This window comes from Neodiprion fabricii, chromosome 1, assembly GCF_021155785.1.
Source record: "Neodiprion fabricii isolate iyNeoFabr1 chromosome 1, iyNeoFabr1.1, whole genome shotgun sequence".
Taxonomy (NCBI): domain Eukaryota; kingdom Metazoa; phylum Arthropoda; class Insecta; order Hymenoptera; family Diprionidae; genus Neodiprion; species Neodiprion fabricii.
In genome coordinates this window covers 24038123-24056925 of record NC_060239.1, presented here as the reverse complement: position 1 = coordinate 24056925, position 18803 = coordinate 24038123, and the positions used below count along the sequence as shown (strand labels likewise).

The following is an 18803-nucleotide window of genomic DNA, read 5'->3' as shown; positions in this document are numbered from 1 at the left end:
TAGGCAGTACTTGTTACTTAAGATGGTCAAAGGTTCTTACAATTAGTTCAAAGCTGCTTAACGGAACCGGAATCGGTCCACTTTGACTAATGAAGATAATGGGCAGAGATTCAATCATATTGAATGCATTTCCCAAAGACCCTAAACCTTCACGTCCATAGCAAAAAAATCAGTTACTTCAACGAAGGGTGAACGGTTCAGTCTACCGGTCATCGTCACAATACGCTGACTAGATTTTTTTTACTTTGAATACGAATCGTCAAGAAAATCGCGGACTGAGCATTGCACAAAGTCTAATCATCAAATACATGAGACCCGAGAAGATACATGAGTGAGAAATTCGTCGGGGAAAGTCAATTTTTGACGGCAGTAAAACTGTTAAGGTTCTTTTGGCGAGGCTTCGGCAACCTTCCCTGACGAACTTCTAACTCAAATCATCAAAGTGATCGTTTGTACTTCACTGATCGCTATTGACTCGCAAACTGATTGGGTAAGGGCTTGTTGCAGCGTAATGACGCGTGGTGATCAGTAAACTACGACAAGTTCTTTGAAAAACAACAATATATTACGAAAATTTAGCAAACAAGACTGAAATATTTTATTCTTGAAAGAAAACACGTTCCACCGATAAGCCATGACCAGACTTGTGTAATATATATATATAGACATTTACAGTCAGTATCGCTAGGAATGCGCGGTTTGAATCACTTGTTTGGTGAAAATATTTTTACTCTTATCGGCAAAGTTGTAATCGTAGTAATGCTAATAACGAGTCCAGCTTAGAATTCGCACCAACGCGACCTTGCCTCGAACTGAATTCAAAACAGAAACAACTTGCTTGAGTTGATACACGTGCAGGAAGCCGAGCTAGCTAGTTGTTCTTAATAATAACGTCACTGGACAGTAACTGGAGAGTAATTATTCCGTAAGTTGAGGCTAATTGCTACTGATTTTATTACAAGAACAAAGCAGAATGAGGTCACAGATGTCACGTGGTTGCCTGGATTTTCTGCCTTCGGCTTACTTCGTGGCACGATGCGTTGGCTTTATCTTACTTCAATTAGAACCATCAAATTACAGTAACAGAAAAGTGGCCAGCCTTCGTTCTTTGACATGGTGCGACAAAAATAAAACTGACGGTAAAAGAAGATTGTGTCTTCTATTCGTGAAACTAATAGTAAAAGCACATTTTCGTCGTTCCTAATGCGCATAGATACAAACCCCTTTATTTTTCCAATTAAAGTCTCAAATTTTTCAAGGGGCCTGCCTGTGCCCGAAAATTCCAATTGACAGATTATACTTTGGTAATCTAGACCTTGAACCAGTTATACTTGTGCTCAATCCATGAGTTGTAAATACGGTGAGATGTGCGTCATCTCGCATGCAAAAAGAAGAACATTTCCTCCTCTCCTATTCTTGCAGTTTTCCTCTTTTATAATTTTCAAATAGTAAATTGTGAAACAAGTGTATATAAATAACTATTATTGACACGAGCAATTTTGATCCCGACTTCTGAGGCTACATTCAGGTCAACGTGACCGCCGCCAACGTCACGATGCAGCGATGAGGTGCCGAGCATTGATCTACGGAAATTTAAAGAACAGCGTGTGATTACAGATGGAGATAAGTGAAAAAGTTCCATTGCGTAGCAGTACATTGATTTTATTCAATTCTATGTACAGACTATACGTATATAATGAGCGTGTCTTTAAACTCCCTTGCAGCAGAGCGCGGAAAACGCATCTTATGCGCGTGCGTATTTCCATCCGGTTCTCTGATGTATACATTGCACGGACCATTTGTAAAATTGTCATCAAACGTATCAATGGTGAAATAGCCCTGTTTAATCGGGCTTCGTTAAATTTGACTTGAACGGACAATCGGTCAATACCATTTTTTAAGTATACGTAGATTAGTTAGATGCAAATTTGAGATGTGTATGTTTTTTCCGTCGTTTAATTTATTCAGCTCACGGGAAAAGAAGACGTGTATATTTATCAAAAAAAGCTTTACTAGCTGCTGTAAGCTCATTGTAGTTACATCAGCTTACAAAATATTACAACAAATACTCAGTTATTCATCATGCTTACAAACGAATGAACGAATTACAGATTTTCACCTTCGACGGGGCAGCTGACGAAGAATAGACTGTATTGGAATATCACCGTAGATCTAACGCGCGATGAGGATGTCAAGGTGTTTGACAACCGTGACAAATTGTACGGAAGTGGGACTTGCCCGGACTGGGTATTACAAAAATAATGAACCGAATTTTCAAATAGTCACACTACGTCGTTGCCCCGGACATTTGTGTAGAAGAATAATAGAGCTTAGGTACCACCGTAGAATAAAAAATATACATCTTTATGATTACTGCACACTGCAGAATTTACGATAAGTAGATACATTAATGCGTTACTTATCCCTCAAGTTTAAAGAGGTGCAATTATAAGTACTTACGTCGATCTTGCCGAGCTTTAAAAAAAGCTCGAAGCAAACTGCGACGCCAAATGTAACATCGATCTGCAGGTATTCGAACGCTCCGAGGTACCAAACGTCGCAAGTATCATCGACGTGGACTTTCACGAGGAAAATTGCAAAGTTCGTATACCTAGACGTCCGTACGAAATTGAAACATCCCGATGCGTCGACTTGCGCGACAATTTCAACAGCCGCATTGTTAGAAAAGAGTCGTGCGAAGCCAACGGAGGTAATATCTACTCTAAAATGTTGAGCTTGCTGTTTGTCTTTCTCAGCTGAGCTCGCCACGGAATTATTGGTCCATCGTCCACCTCGTTGGTCGAGTTGCGTCGCAACTCCACGTCAACCTTTTCCTCCTTCTCTTTTTCCTCCTTTGCTTTGACCTCCTTCACTCCTGCTTCCTTCAGTTTTGCTCCGTTCAATGTCGTTTCTGGTGGCGCTGTTACCTCCACTTTTGGGGCTACGATCGGAGCGATCGGAGTCACGTGATTAACCCTGAAATTCAATTTTTTAAATCCGATTGACAGTTTAAACGAGGTGCAACGAACTTTCAGACTTTTGTGAAAAAAAATCCGTGGTGCGGATCGAACGCCAAAAGAAAGACTCAGCACAGAAAATCGACTCGCAGTTGCAACTGCTCGTCTGTTTCAACCCGGGATTCAAACACGAGCAGTTTTTTTCTGCCAAATCGAATCATCGCATACGGCAATAAAAATTCACGCTTCGATGGAAGCCTGCAGTTCAACTCACTTCTTTTCCTCGGCATGATCCTTCTTCGCGAGTAGTTGTCTCTTCCATGCTGGAATCGCCTTCAGTCTCTTCTCCTCATTTTCTCTCGCGATTTGCTCCTCCAGTTCTTTTTTCGCCCGTTCAGCAGCCTTCCTTGCCAACATCTGTCTTTTCCATATGGGAATCACATTTCCCGCGCTATCTTTTTCCGGTATCTATGAGAAAATAATTACGCGTGGTTCGTTGGCCATCAATTTTTACTTTCTTGATTGTCGCAAATATTAATATTTTGCTAGCTTACCTGATCGACGAATTTCGAGGCGTTGCACGTTTTCGTGATTTCCGACATAAGGTTCTGCTCTTGGGATTTCTCCACCTGGGCTCGTTCCACCTTCAGTTTCTTTATACCAGAAATATCCTTGGACATTTTCAGTTCCGCAATGAGGTCAATTTTTTGTACAAAAAATGGTTCCGAAACTGTGTACGAAAGAAAAGACACATATACGATATATCAGATTAATTTGTTTTCACCAGTTGCTTCACAGTAAAAACAATTCATTACAATTGACTCTCTGACGCAGTTGAAGGTCACGTTGAAGACGCAATGAAATTTAGCAATTGTGACGATAAATGTCAATCAACATATTTTCTTTAAAAATATTCGACTCTCCGTCCTCTTTTAATAATGTAGTTTAGGAACGAAAAAATAGTTCTAGTATTTTGTAATAATAATTAATATCGCCCTTTAACGTTACTGGCTGATTCACTCGGGTATTGTAAAGATAGAAAGCTAGGTAACGTGTCGAAGAAGCACGTCCATTATCATAACGGATGTTGAAATTACGGCTCGAGTATTTCAATGTCAGCAAAAAGTTCTGAAAGTAGATTTTGCCAGTCAATTCCAGTTCAGAGAATCTTTTCCGCGTGAACTCGCGCGGTCATAACTTAAAGAGTCATAACTTACGATTTATAAGTCAAACTAATAACGCACAACGTAGCAGTTGGAAACCCGTCTCTACACGAGTAAAAGAATGCTGGGAATATACCAAAATATTATCTACGGAGCCGACGATTAACAAGATTATTTATAAACAATATTAAAACTTGCCCCTTGATGATCATTTCGCATCATTTTACAATTTCTGCATTGGTTTACAAACTGTTCAAATCTCAGACATCGTGTTGACATATATACAGTGTTTTTGCATTCTGAGGTTACTGCTGATGATACGAATGTCTAATAATCTAAACAAGCGACGTAATTTTTCCATAACAAACAAAGTTACGTTCTCAGTAAGTTTATTCAAGCTAACTTAAAGAATATCCAATCTAAAGTTCAATGTAATTGCGCAAATATTTCACGTTGTGTTAACAATCGGTTTCTAAATGAAAACTCTCGAACGTCAACTCACGTCAGTCAATGAGCCAGTAGTAAGCGTTCGAATTACTCGCAACATCGAAATGGTAAAAGACATTAATTTGTCAAATTAATTCTTCACGACTCACTTAATTCCTATACGATTATTTCCTCTTCAACGTACTGAGTAGAAATCCACGAGCATTTAATAACGCGCAAGTAGCCTCCACTCCATTAATGTGACCCAAATTTATAGTACCAAAGACGGTAATTCTCCTCAAGAGCGTGTGTTAATACGCTATCCATAATCTAACGCCTTTCACATTGACGTGGAATCAATAGTGTGAATTCGGAATCCAAAGCAAGAACTTGCCTTTCGAAAACAAATAAAACTACTTCGGGTTTCCTAAAACTCTAAATCGAACACCCACGTTACTCGTACACAATAATAACATCCACTTACCGTTGGTCATCGACACACTTCTCGGTGGTGGTGCGGAGAACGTCTTTGTCGCGTGTATCTTCGTGTTGGTCCTGCGCAGCTGCACGCTCGTCAAGTCCTGGATACTGATTGTCGCCAATGGCTGATGAGGTCTGACTGTTTCCGTTTCCGGAGCGGCTTGACTTTGCGTCTCCGGATTCTTCTGCAGCGGCGGTAGTGGCGGCGGTGGCGGTCCAGGTTGAAGGAGGTGTGGTTCAGGCGCAGGTTCGCTCGGCTCTTCTTCCTGTCTGCTCTGAATATCCAGGTTGTCCACGGATCTGCGCGCCAAAATTAAGGGTCAGTAAGACAGGTTTGGCAACCGAATTTCCCCGAGTATCAAGAGCTCCTCAAAATCTCTACAAGAATATAATAATCCAACTAACAGTAAAGTAAAGATTGATCGAGACCAATTTTTCCGAGAGGCTCTATGAAAAAGTTTCTATATTCGCTCTCTTCAATATCATCAGTCTCAGCTACGATCGTACAAGACGTGCACATCGCTAATGAAATATCATTACTACACCAAGTGTATCCATCATTCAAATATGAAACCTAGCCATTTTTTCCGCCGTCATGATCATCAAGTCTTGTGGGTCTCAAGTGTGTCGTAGAGCTTGTAAAGTTGTGAAAGAGGACCGAGCCACTTATCCGCTTGGACGCTTTCTTGTTCGTTACGTAGTTAAGGCACCTAAGCACACACATTTTTACTCTAAACAACCTCACCTTGTCAATTCTAGTTCACCGGGATTCCAATGGCGAAATTTTTTAAAACAGTTTTCTGTAATCCTCGTGGAAATATGGACTGAATGGTAAAAAATTTGTCCTTTGGAAAACTTGGCAATTCCTGTATGATATTAGCACCAAAACGACTACGGTCGAAATCGTAGATTTTTAATCAATCATGAGTACAGTATAGTAAACAATTCAATGAACGAGCTTTAGCTCTTTGTCGACTTATCGAACTGAACTCTAAGCCAAAGATTGGCTAGACCACGTCAATTTCACGTTTGATTACATTTTCCAGTCAATTCTGACCACTAATCGACAGAGATTTCATCGAGATATACGAGTTGTATAAAATTGGATGAATCATGAATCAATGAGATGTCTTGGAGAACTTGTGAAGATTTTTATACAATTGACATGATACTTAACAGCAATTGTCTCACCTGGCTTTGGACAAGGTGTTTTTCCCTGATGATTTACAGATGCTTTTAAGGTACTCGGACGGCTTGAGCAGCGTATTCGAGTCAGCCGCGTTGATAAACTTGGGTGGAATAAACGGGAGCACCATGTGTTTGCTAATCAGGTGGTTCACCTGCTGCGGTTTGATTTCCTCAACGATCTCCGCTTGCGAACTGGCCGGCGCGTCGACTTCCGCCTCCTTCGAAGACACGCCGTTCTTGATGGTCGCTGTGCCGCGACAAGGGGCGCACAGAGTTGGCAGGGGGGGGAATATCGTGGTGGGGTGGGTTGGAGAGCAGGGGGGGAGGGGGAGAAAGAACGAGTAAACGCTCATTATTATAAGTGGTTGGTTAGTGGCACCAAGCCACACCGGCAGGTACCCAGTGTGTATAAGTGAAATCGAGGTAAGTGTATTATATGCCCGCTGCCTGCCATGGTCTAGTAAAGATCGCATCCATAATCACCAGTTGGAGTCTAATTAACGGCTAGCAACACCCTAAATTGCTAAATTGTTAAATTACTAAATAACTAAGTTGCAATTATGCGATTTGGTCGGAGAAGGGTGACGACGCCCGACAAATCACCGACGGCTTGATACGTATCCCCGATTCGACTCAGCTAATTTTTAGGCGGTCATAACGTCACCGGGGTAAAAATTATTCGTCTACTTTCGAATAAATTTTTAAGCCTCTCGCGAAAGCTCCGATAACGGATGTGATCTTGTGAGCTTGAATATTCATATCTGCCGTAGAGGAAAAAAATCCGTGCACGGTAATCAACTCACTGCTGGTTACTTTCACAACGCTGTGCCTCAACCAACTGAGAACTTGACTTGAAAACGACATCTTTTGTCGCCGTAAAGCACCCAACAACGGACACGTAAAGATACTAGCCATTGACACAAAACAATATTGGACTAACGCAAGGGGGGATTAATTTCCCGATAAATATTTACACCGTTATTGAAGCTTAACGATTATAATGTAGGGACTCTCCGGTTATCTAATCGATGTCAAGTCAAACCAAAGGCCTGTGAACCCCGTACGGTACCTACGCATTGATCACACCTCTATGCATGAACGTTTTTCGATTACACGCATACATTCTCGCGGTTAACCAAACCCGAATGAGTAATATTACTGATAAAAACACGACCTCGTGTTAAATCAGTGTGACGATCATCTCCGACCATGCGTAAGCACGCGTTGCAATATCAATGGTAACTACCACACGGACATGTAGTACACGGCTGGGATTCGACTGAATACTCACTTGAGGTAGTTCCGGAATCATTTTTGCTCTCCTGCCCGGTTTCCGTTTCTTCAGGCCTGTCTTCCTTGTCTACCACTTCAAGGACCTTCGAATTAACGATGATTATTTCTTCCGGATCAAGCGGAGGCGGCGGAGGTGGAGGAGGTGGTTTGACAAAACTGAAACGGAGCAAATATCTGCGTTAGAGATTCCCTGCAGTTGGTTTGTGCTCGTAAATTTAGTGTGCAGAAACGTATATGCGCTTTCAGCAAACGATAAACGATAAGTCACCGATTAGTCGGCACACACAGCCATGATCCATCATTCCTTTGTGATCACATTTATTGATGCGTCATGCAACCCAATTCGTTGACTTCGTAAGACAATGTGTTTTCTTTACGCAGTAATAGATCTTCAAATTCTATCATACACTACGCTTTTTATCATGGGACAAAAAATATTATCAAATCTGGTCAAATTACCCAATGTGTGAGCAATTAGTAGCATTGATCAAAACGACGGAAGATTACGCTTACTCGACATTTACACGTTCGAATTTTTGATCTCGTAGTATTTTTCTGCCAGTCAATAAAATACCCTTACGACTTTACGCAGTCTCCGATTCAAGCAACGGTTATCGACGCGGTCAATTGCCATTATGATTCAGCCGTGATAGCAAGCTCCCCAAAGCTTATTCACCTATAATCATTGTCCAGATCAAAATCGCACGCATTTCCGAGCTGTCGTCAAACTACAATACTGTCGCTAATTTACAATGCTTCTATACCGTGACACCGAAGGAGGCCATATTATCCAGTCTTCTGATTCTTCGACCGATCGTCAGTAGGTTGTCACACTCTATTCAGTGTATACGTTGACGTTTGAAATTTGTACCTTTGCGTCATTAGTTACAGAAGAATGGTTTGAGTGGGTTTTAAGTTGCGTAATGACTGGTCATCGAGTCCGATAAACAATTGATTACGGCTATTCATAGAGTCGTCCAACTTGCTAGTTCATTTGATTTTAGAGACTCAGTACTAGACGATTATTGCAGCAAATACCAATAGACGCTTTATTACCTGGATCCATTCGTGACGATTTTTGGTTCCTTCTCAGTTTCGCTTATCGTGCTCTGTACCGAAGTTTTTCTCTCTGAAAATCCACAGGTAAACACACTTTATTCCACGGTTTTGGCATATCTGTGCATTTGAGACGTACGTTGTTATAACTTTGAGTTAAAATCTTTTAAAAAAACTTTTAAACTTCCTCAAAAAATGTTATTCAATTCACGAATATACGTAAAGTACCTAAACCATTTTCGGATAGCTTCGGCTTGTCGATTCTCTCACTACTGCTGTTCCTCGATAAGGAAGGCGTCGAGATCGGTGACGAAAATCCCTGGAGCTCGCTGCTCATGTTCGACGACTCGCTGACGCTGCTGGACCTGCTGTAGCGCCTGTCTGTCTTACGGGAATTACTGAAGCACAACGTAGACAAAAATTTAAAGAGAACGTTAAAGAGAATTTAAAGAAAAAAGCATTGGTTATATTATATTATTATCACTTGCGCGAACTTAATCCTACATTAACGATGACGGATAAACGAACTCTACGTTACACTATCTTTCGTTTCATTTCATATTTCGATGCGTGTGGATCATTGTGAAAGGAATATTACCAGAAAAGTTTGCTACACCGTTTTAAATTCCAACCGGATGTACAAGGGCGCATCTTAAGTTCGGTATTATTATCATCGCGCACTAAAACAGCTTGCTAATCCAAGCAGCGAAACTTTGCCACGGACTTGCGTTAGGATACGTGGTCCATCCTCAACATCCTCGGACACACGACAGCGGCATTGACGTCGGCATAGCCGCGTTTCAGCCGGTGTTCGATTTGAAATTGCCCTTAATTAAACTCTACGAAGCGATGCGCGATGAAAGACAGAACTGAAAGCGAAAACGATCGAGCAAATCGAACGTTATCTAAAAGTCGACTGATCTCAGGATAGACAACGGAGTTTTATAACCTCTCATGTAGGAAGGGGGTACACACTGATTACCCACCTGCTGTCAGAAACGTTATCGGAAATTTTTTTGTGGGACGACGTGACGCTATCGGTTTCTGCCTGGCGCAAACAAATTTGTTCATAAGCGTGTTCGGTGTCCTTGATCACGTTCGACCTTATCGGTACGCCATTAGTGATCGGTTTGTAGTTATTGTTGTGGACATTATTGTTGTTGTTGATGATATTGTTGTTGATAACGTTGTTCGCGTGGATGTCCACTTTTACTGTTGAAGAAAGCAAACACGAATTACAAAACGAATCAGTTATTATATACACACTAGTGTACAGTGCAGGTACAACCGCTTCATAGACCCGATAAGTACCTCATCATGCAACCTGCGTCTCTCGTATGCGCACACTTTCACCAATGTGATTATTAATTTTCTTTTTTTTTTTTTATTCAATTTTTCCGGATGTTATAACCGGTGATTTAAATTCATATGATCTGTATCTACATCCGGTCTGCGATCTCGTGGATGCAGGATATGAGAGAAAAGTACGAATCTATCAGTCCTGTCGAGGGCTGTCGGAAGTTGGTCAGTGCATGTTCAAACTGATCTCACTTCGAGAAACTCAAAGTTTATTGATAGCTTGTACGGGTGACGGTTTAATACCGTAAATAACAGTACGCGAATTGATTGATACGTAAATAATAGTTTCAGAAAAATCGCCACGTGCTCGTTCGAGGCAAGGAAATGTTTATTGCGATAGATTTGATATCGCCAATTTCTTCACGAACTGCCATTCTCGTACATTTTCCACCCATTTCACGTCTCCCGAAGGTTTTTACTGAATCTATTTATTTAACAGGCCGGTCATCCATCTGAGGAATGATTTTCTGGTGAATATAGAAATCATTGTATTTTCCGTCGAAGTACCAATTCAACTAAATGAAAGACGAAAGAACGAATGACGAAGAGTAAATCTTTCTCATATAACGCGCTTTCAAACTGTAAGATTGACTTTTTCCCGTACCGCGACAAATAGACGTTTTGACGGATTAAATATAGTAAATCGACTGCAACTTCAAGGCACTCGACAACGGTCTATGTACACTTTCGCAGCTAAACAAGCATTCGAAACTTGATCCGATCGGCTCGAACGAGCGGCCAAATTTCTCTCGCATCATGCACGAATTCGTCCTGCGTTACAGACACGTGTAGAAGATCAACCAGGTTTAAAAATAGGATCCTCCACGGCTACGACATCGATGAACCATTATTACATGGCCTATTACACAACGTTCGTATGTAATTCCACTATTCCCCTACTAAGTCAGTTCAATCTGATTTAGCACAAGCGCGTGAAACGTCGCGTCGTGTTAGTCAAAGCTGGTCCGACGATTGCGTGTTCGCCGATTTAATCGACCGTCGTGAACGCTGCTCGACACATCCAACATCCCCGAGGCTCATCTGCAATAATCTAGGAGAAAATGTGGGCATCGAGAGGGCCGTTGTGCCGGATCGAGGTCACCTTGGGCGGAGCAGGTACCGACACTCGGAATATCTGGGACGTCCCACTTACCTGTTAACGTCTCATCTTTCCTCTCGACGCCCTCCCGAGTCCCGGAGTCGCCGAATAGAGGCGTTATTCGCGTGTAGACCAGGTCGTTCGGACTGTGAAGGTAAAAGGACTCGGTGTCCTTCGGTTTTGGCGGTGCGTCCGCTATGAACGCGGTCATTGGATTTATGTAGATGCCATCCCGCGGTCTAGCGCTTGGCGGATGAAGGTAAAACGGCTCTTGGAACATTTCGCATCCGCGTAGGGAACACTGCAATTTCCAAAAACAAAAGAACAAAAACACGATTCGTTAACGCAATGCGGATGTCATTTGGTACGGTAGATTGGTTATCGGTAAGACAGATATATCTGGCAATATTTGACAATGTTGATGAGAACGTGAGAAGATGATGATCACGCCGCCCTTTGAAATATTTCAAACATTTCATGAATTCGAGAAAGTTTCGTTAGGAATTCGTCAAACCTGTTGGCTAATTAGGTGGAAAAGTGTCGAAACGGAAACGTAATTAAGAAACGGTTTCGAAGATGCGGCAACAAATTCATATAGTTTTGCGTAAATGAAACAAGGTGAAAAAAAATATGCAGACGATGTTGAATTCCAACCGATGAATTCTACTTGCTAACAACTTTGGAAAGTTAAAATTCTTCCAATACAGCGTCTAAAATGTCAAACTGCATCTTATGACAAATTTTCATCACAACTCGGGGTTTACTTTCATTATTTGCTAAAAATCACATTTTATCAAAAATCTATTTTCATTTATTTGCCTACGAGATTCTCTAATTCGATAACCAGTTTAGTATTTAATAAATCGTACAATATTCTTCTTGAATTCATTATAATAATTAAACTCTGTCGATTGAAATCTTCGGACTGTCAATTTTTGGTCAACATTAATCGCGCGTTTGAAACAACATTTTTGAAAATTTTTTTTTGAAAGTTCGAGCACAGAAGTATACATTATAGCAATTTAGCATTACACAGCGACTCCAGATGATATTAGACAAATGGTTTACGCGATTTCAAATGGATTTAGACATCATTTCGAACGAATTGTCACGACTCTGTCCGTTATAAAAGTACACCATTAAATCTGCAAGTGAATTTAGAATATAACCTCTCACAATCAGCACGACGAGTAGTCAACTACAAAAGTGATTGAAATCTCGAAAATGCATATATTTATTTTTTATATTATGTTTATTACGCGTTAGGCGTAATTACGTTTATATATTCAAACACATATACTTATACGCCCCGTGCAGCAAGGAAGAAAAAAGGGCATGGTTAACGACGATCGCCCAGTGTCACCTGTGATTCTAGTTTTCATTCGAAACCGTGAGAAACGTTTTTTGTTCGTCTCAGTGTTCGTTTTTATTACCTCAGAATTAGTCGGCTATGTTAACGGAGTGAACAACCGAGGTCGAAAACTGCTCTTGGTCGAGTTACAATAGCTCGATGCTTTACACGTAACGCAATACCCAACTAATTATGAGTAGTGGAGTTAATGTCACAGTTTAAAGAAAAAGAAAGCTCAACGGTGAGAAAAACAAAAAAGATAAAAAAAGAAAAACACCGATACGACGGGAAGTCAAATCCGCAATTATTTCTTGAAACAATTAAATTCATACCTTGTCAATGGAACTTGTTGCGCAGCTGCAGGTCGTCCCGTCGCTCAGGTCTTCGGAAAAATCAGATCCTATAAGCTGATGCTGCGCCATTGTCCTGGCCCCAGCATCAGAGCGATAGCTGGTCACTAATTTCCTGTTGAAAAAAATCGATTTACAATTTCACACGTAACACGTAACACGTCGTGTTCCTCGAGTCATCGCAGCGTGTCTGCGCGAGATTGCGAAACGTCGTTATTATTCGCGTTACGAGAAAAATCGAAGCATAAACAACGTTGAATAAAGTTTGAGAAGCGGGTCGTTTGTCATTGTCCTCGGGATAATTGTTAAAATTTGACACAGCCATGCAGGTGCTCGACGACTCGCTGCAGGGACATCTGATCAACAAAACGTCGATGGCGAAATAGAGACAAAAAAAAAAAATCACTGCCCGATGTTGAAACACCCCATTGAAACCGCTGCCCAGTCACGTACATCTATATTCACAATCAGCCGTTTCGTTCCGTTGTTTAATTCTTGTTTTATTTGTTTATTTCAATCCGTGACGTGTGCGGATTCGGACTTCCGTCAGCGTCCGTTCGCCGTGTGCAATCGGACGGAAATCTGTACAGCGATAAATTACTAATTATCAATAAAATCGCGAGCGTAGGCGTGATAGGCGATCACCGCAGCGCGTTTTCATCGCCCTCAACTTTCTCAAATTTTCTCTGCATTGCGACTTTAATCGCCGCACCATATTGCAGGGATGGCAGACCGCTAAGAATCGCCTGTAACGTCAAAGGATTAAAAACTTTCGCAAAACTATTTCCGCGACAACGATACTCCATTCATGCATGTTACGTGCCTAAAACATTTGCGTGGCATAATATGCTCGTAATGTTGAAACTTTCCAAAAGTAGAGTTGAAAAAGACTTTTTTTTTATTTTTATTTACGTCTACGAAAAGGAACGATGCTCTCCTCTGGGTGGTAACATTAAGGAACGAGGAACAAAGTGACGCAACCTTCTACTATTGTAACTAAATGCAATTCTAAAAAGTAATTGTGCAGAGCAAGGCACGTGGAACGATAAGGGGGAAGGGGGGCGGGGAGATACAACTACAGGTACGTTCACAATGGCGGCAAAATCGCTAATAACTCCAACAGTCTAAATCTTCGTTCGCCTGTGTCTCTTGCGCTCTACTTAATACACGCGTATACATTTAGACACGCTAAATAGAGAGATCATACATTATATACTCATTCTCGGTGAATATTGCTCATTTACATAACTCGTCGGATTTTATTCACCGCCGCGAAGCGAATAAACAAATGAACCTTTCTCTGCTCGTGTATAAGACCGGAGCAATTTCGGACGATGCTTGCAAAGTAACGAGGATAACCCGTATAATTTACAGGCGTGTGTAAATCACGGTCATAAACCTCGGCTCACTACATTTACATCGAATTTGCGTAGGCAACGATCAGATGTGAACGGCTGATAACAATTGTAAGTTTGTAAGAGCGTAATTCAGCGGATGATCGATTTTCTGTAACTGCAGTAGGATTAATTGACCGGTTGTAATACGACGTACAAGGTATACGATCGCGCATCTAGGTGTGAAGAAACATCCAGGTGTACGAAATGCGGCCGCGTAGATTGTTTCGGCTCTACTATCCGATTTCAGAACACAGATTTGCGGATGAACTGTGACCTATTAGCGAATCAAGGATGCGTTTCGGTTCGGGTAAAATTGTTCCAAGTCAATGCGATAATTTATTCTGTTCGGTAGCTGAAAGGCTCGCAATTAAAAAAATATCGAACCATTCGACGTATGTGTAAAGATATATTATACACTGTATTTTCTGTTCTGTAAAGATCTCATCGCGCAGCCTACGGCGATATTCTGTAAAAAAGACTCTACGAGGTGTTAAGGATTAATAAAAGGTTATAGGAGAAGCGAAAAAATCTCTTAAGACGTCTCCAGCGATGTCGTTTGTGCCAATGATAACGAACACGAATTATAGGAAGTCTCTACTATGCTACGAAACTGGATCCGAGCAAATCCGAATAGCACAAGCTGATAATTCTGGGATTTGAGAAAAGGTTTTGTAATTACGGATGTTCCAAGTCAGTAAACTCGGATGTTTTTCACCCAATTCCACGTTTTTGAGTTTATTTCGCTCACGATGTGTAAAAGTTTCCAGAGATTGTCTGAAAAAAACTGTAACAACAGTTTTGTGTAAATATAGTTCAACGGATGTTCGTCAACAATTACGTTTAGCGCGTTATAACTATACTATGATGCAAGTTTTCTTCAATGTTTATTGAAAAATCTGTAGAGATCTGGTCAGCGATTAAAATAGTCGCAGAAACATTAAAACCGGTTTAGAAAAACTCTAGAGTTTGATGATATTGAACGTTTGAATTATAAAACCTTTTCCCAAATTGTTTATATCTTAGCTTGCGTTGATACAATTTTCTCGTATTAATTTGAATTACAGAGTGGAGATTTTGGTTCATTCGCGTTCATTATTACTGGCGGAAATAACATTGAAAGAGATTATTTAATGGGTTACTTCTGTTTTCCTAACTTTTGACCCGTACTGTTACGCCGATTCACCTTCGATTATTAGATACCGAGATAAAAATCATGCATACACACAGTTTCAAAACGCACCTTAGATCGCTCGTCGGACGCTGCGGCGATTAAGACGTTGAATAAGATAAAGAGTAAACGCTTTCCCGCATTTAAACAATTATCTTCTACATTCTAAGTTCCTATCCCCTGGAGGTTCAACTTTCTATAGCGGCAAAGGAAGCAATTAGGAAGCGGAGTAGATTCGGTGCCAACGACTCGCCGATACACAATATTTCTCAACTGCACGATTGTATTATCGAGATTGCAACACCAGTTCCGATATAATCAAATTTTAGTATTACACGTTGGTACGATTAATTGACAAATCATTAAGAACCATGCTGCGTTCTTGAATCCGCATTTGAAAATATTCGCTGACATACGATACGCGAGCTTATATAGCTGTCGGTGAAACTTGGCGTCTGCAACGCTCTTAATTACATCCACTTTTGACTCACTGAACGTGAACACAGCTAGCTCGACACAAACGGAAGACCATAACTGAAATAAGCTTTGGTATAACTTATTAGGATAAATGACGAGAACTGCTGCAGCGTAACAGAAAATAGGTCATTGTTGTGCCAAACACGGAATATTATCGTCGTACGTAAGTTAATGCGATCATGCAATACATCCAGTCTCTAACATGTTGGCTGTATGGAAAATTGCAATATTAGAAAATTACGGTATAATCGTTGACTGTGCTATAGTTTTAAATAGCACGATGGCCACGCTTTCCGGACACCCCGTAACCGCGTCGCACCTACAATACATACCACTACACGCATTGGAATAGAGGAAAGCACTATACGAAGCTTTCGGAATTGAAGTGCAGAACAGTGTCGATCGATGGGATTTTCGCTTCGAATTTCACCGGTCAATTAATCCGCCGCAACGTCACCGGATGGTTTGTATCGGAATATGCGTCGGTACAGTGATGGAAACCGGAAACCGGAAACAATGAAACTACGAGAGAGAAAGATAATAGAGGAGGGAGCTACGCAGGTAAAAGTAAAAGGTTGATAATAAACTTTACTGCATCAATCGCAAGTCTTGCGGTTAATTGTAAATTAGAAACAAGAAACGTCATTTCGATCCTTGTCGTAAACAGTTTCTCATTCGTACAGGTATTATACGTATGTGGAAAATAATAAATTCTCAACATTCACGCGAAACTACACGCGCCTCTTCATTCGTCAGTCTTGCGAGTCTCGCACGATTGCGGTCAATCGATTTTACGACTTTTTTCACCTCTTCCTTTTTCTTTATACTTGTCCCAAAGAGATTGACACTAAAAATCAACTTTCACGCGAGGAGGATGCATCGGGAGAAGGTAGCGATCTTCGCGTCGTGCCTCTGCAGCCGCATCACGAGTCGATTTTTTAAGTACTTATTAAACCCGGCCTCGTCCAAACCGACACAAGTCACGGATCGAAATTCGTTTTCATCTAACGACTGGCTTACGGTTATCCGTGTTCTCTTCAGTCGGCCAAACTGTGCCCTAAATACATCGACTTACCGTATTTACATAGCAGTTTCATGCTATAAACGCGCACGCACGTACCGTCTAATCATGGTCGCAAAATCGGTCCCTGCAGGAAGCGAGAAAAAACAGCGCTGAATCAAAAGCACAAGGAATTCATACCTTTCTCCGGTGTCCCTTTGTCAGCGTAAACTCGACGCTCTTCACACGCGAGGAGAGAAACGGTTGTCACCAGTAATGGTCTCTTGCTTCCTTTTTTTTTTCCGTTGCACACTTTCCAGCACGACTTAAACCGTAAGTAAACAAAGTCCCTTGGACTCGGTAAGCGCTGCAACGCACAACACAGAACAGTTCACACAGTCGGTGCTTTTCACCTTCGGGCCCAACGTCTAACGTTAACTACGATTCCAATTTGTTCAACGGTTCGGCTTCCGGCATCGAACGGGCCACTGATTAATTAGCTGTAACACCGTTTGTCCATTCGTCCGTCAGTCCGCGAATCCTGAAGAGTCGCGAGGAGCGCGATCGGCGGGCAACGAACCCTCGGCAACCGACATCCAGGTGCAGAAAGCGACAGACCGGGACTCAGGCCCAACACCTGCCTCCGCCAACTGTTGCCCGAGCTTCGGACCGAGTTCTGTGCCAACATCTCCCACCACCTCCGCCTCCGCTCTGTCGGCATTCCCATCACCATCGGGCACTGGGTCCACGAACTGTGTCGACAACCTGCCTCAATTTTATGCATCTTCGAGGCTCAAATCGGTAAGCCATAAGTGTTACGCCATTCGTCAGGGGATTTATCAACGTGCTTGTCGCAATTTTTCTTTTTCTTCTACCATTTTTGGTTACTTGTAGTGATGTGCGTACTATGAGGTCGCCGACGATTAACAGCAGGACCACTGTTTTCCATATCCCGTGGATGAAAATTGTCGAGAAATCATCTCGATGCTTCGAGGTTTAATTCTGAAGGGCGTTGTATGGAACTTGGGATCTGGATAAATTATAGATTGTCGATTAAGGGAAGAAGGAGACCTTACAGATCTCGGTCTGCCGGTTGCGTTTTCAGTAGATATAAATCAAAGTATAACTACCTCGAAGCAAAGGAAGTTCTATGCGATTAACGAACCTTGTGACGACATGCTGAATCAGATAAGGATAATTCATTGTCCAAATGGAATCATCGCCGCTGGATTTCATTGAACTTTTAAAGGCAGGGAAACGCGGGTTACATCACATTCACCTCGATGTAATGAGCAGTGCCCACTGGAGTTAATATATGAAAGTGTGTCGAGTATTCCACATAATTCTTCGGTTTTCGTACAACGTTTCAGATTGGCGCTATTGTCGAAGAGAGAGAACCGCGATGTTCACACAGTCGTTATAAATCGTGTGTAATAAGTTGTAGTCATCATACTGAAGATATTGGTAACCATCGGATTGCTTCTGACGACACGTAACTGGTCAAAGATTAAATTTCCAACGTCAGTTACGATCTTTCGAAGACATCGTTGTGCATACAGTAAAATTCATGATGTGTAAGAGTTATAGGTATAAAGGTCTTGTTGAAATCTGATCACCTCGTAACTCATTGACTGCTGGGGTATCGAGTCGAGGTGATTCCGGCGTCGGTATTTCCTTCTTCTATTCTCACGGTGGTCGTGCATACGGAACCGCATGCCGATAAGTGCCAGCATGCCATTTTAACACGCTAAATTGGTTCACTCCGGTACACTGTTTGAATTATATGGTATAACAAATAGAGGATCGAAGTAGCCGCTGTAGCTCCCGTAAAACCGATGCCAATTTTGAATGCAAATGTTTACAACGAATCCATCGATGCTTCTACCTGCTTACAACGTGAGTAAAACTAACTGCATACTTGTTATTAACCGAGACCGTAAGAAAGTAGAACTTTTCTCCACGGATACTTCCGTGAGTCTTGGAACGGCGTTAAACTAACGGAATTTAATGTGCCAGTGAGCTCCCGCACCTTTGAGTGT

General features: G+C 41.6%; 1 protein-coding gene across 1 annotated transcript; it reads right to left on the bottom strand.

The window, feature by feature from the left end:
- Nucleotides 1-1993: 1993 nt before the first annotated feature.
- On the bottom strand, nt 1994-17661 carry LOC124180673 (espin). Its single transcript, XM_046566420.1, has 12 exons — nt 16966-17661; nt 12705-12837; nt 11076-11322; nt 9550-9775; nt 8792-8961; nt 8564-8636; nt 7506-7663; nt 6218-6461; nt 5031-5326; nt 3512-3687; nt 3232-3425; nt 1994-2976 (listed from the first exon to the last, which is right to left on the bottom strand). Exons 2-12 carry the CDS (start codon nt 12792-12794, stop codon nt 2718-2720), a joined length of 2133 nt encoding a protein of 710 aa, XP_046422376.1. The 5' UTR covers nt 12795-12837; nt 16966-17661; the 3' UTR covers nt 1994-2717.
- Nucleotides 17662-18803: the final 1142 nt, after the last annotated feature.

What these genes read in the sequence shown, in the direction of transcription:
- LOC124180673 (XM_046566420.1), bottom strand. Translation starts at nt 12,794, where the DNA reads ATGGCGCAGCATCAGCTTATAGGATCTGATTTTTCCGAAGACCTGAGC. An exon ending in ATCGTCACGAATGGATCCAG is followed by an intron (nt 7,664 to 8,563) that starts GTAATAAAGCGT and finishes GCTCCGTTTCAG; the next exon opens with TTTTGTCAAACCACCTCCTC. An exon ending in GATCATGCCGAGGAAAAGAA is followed by an intron (nt 2,977 to 3,231) that starts GTGAGTTGAACT and finishes ATTGAATTTCAG; the next exon opens with GGTTAATCACGTGACTCCGA.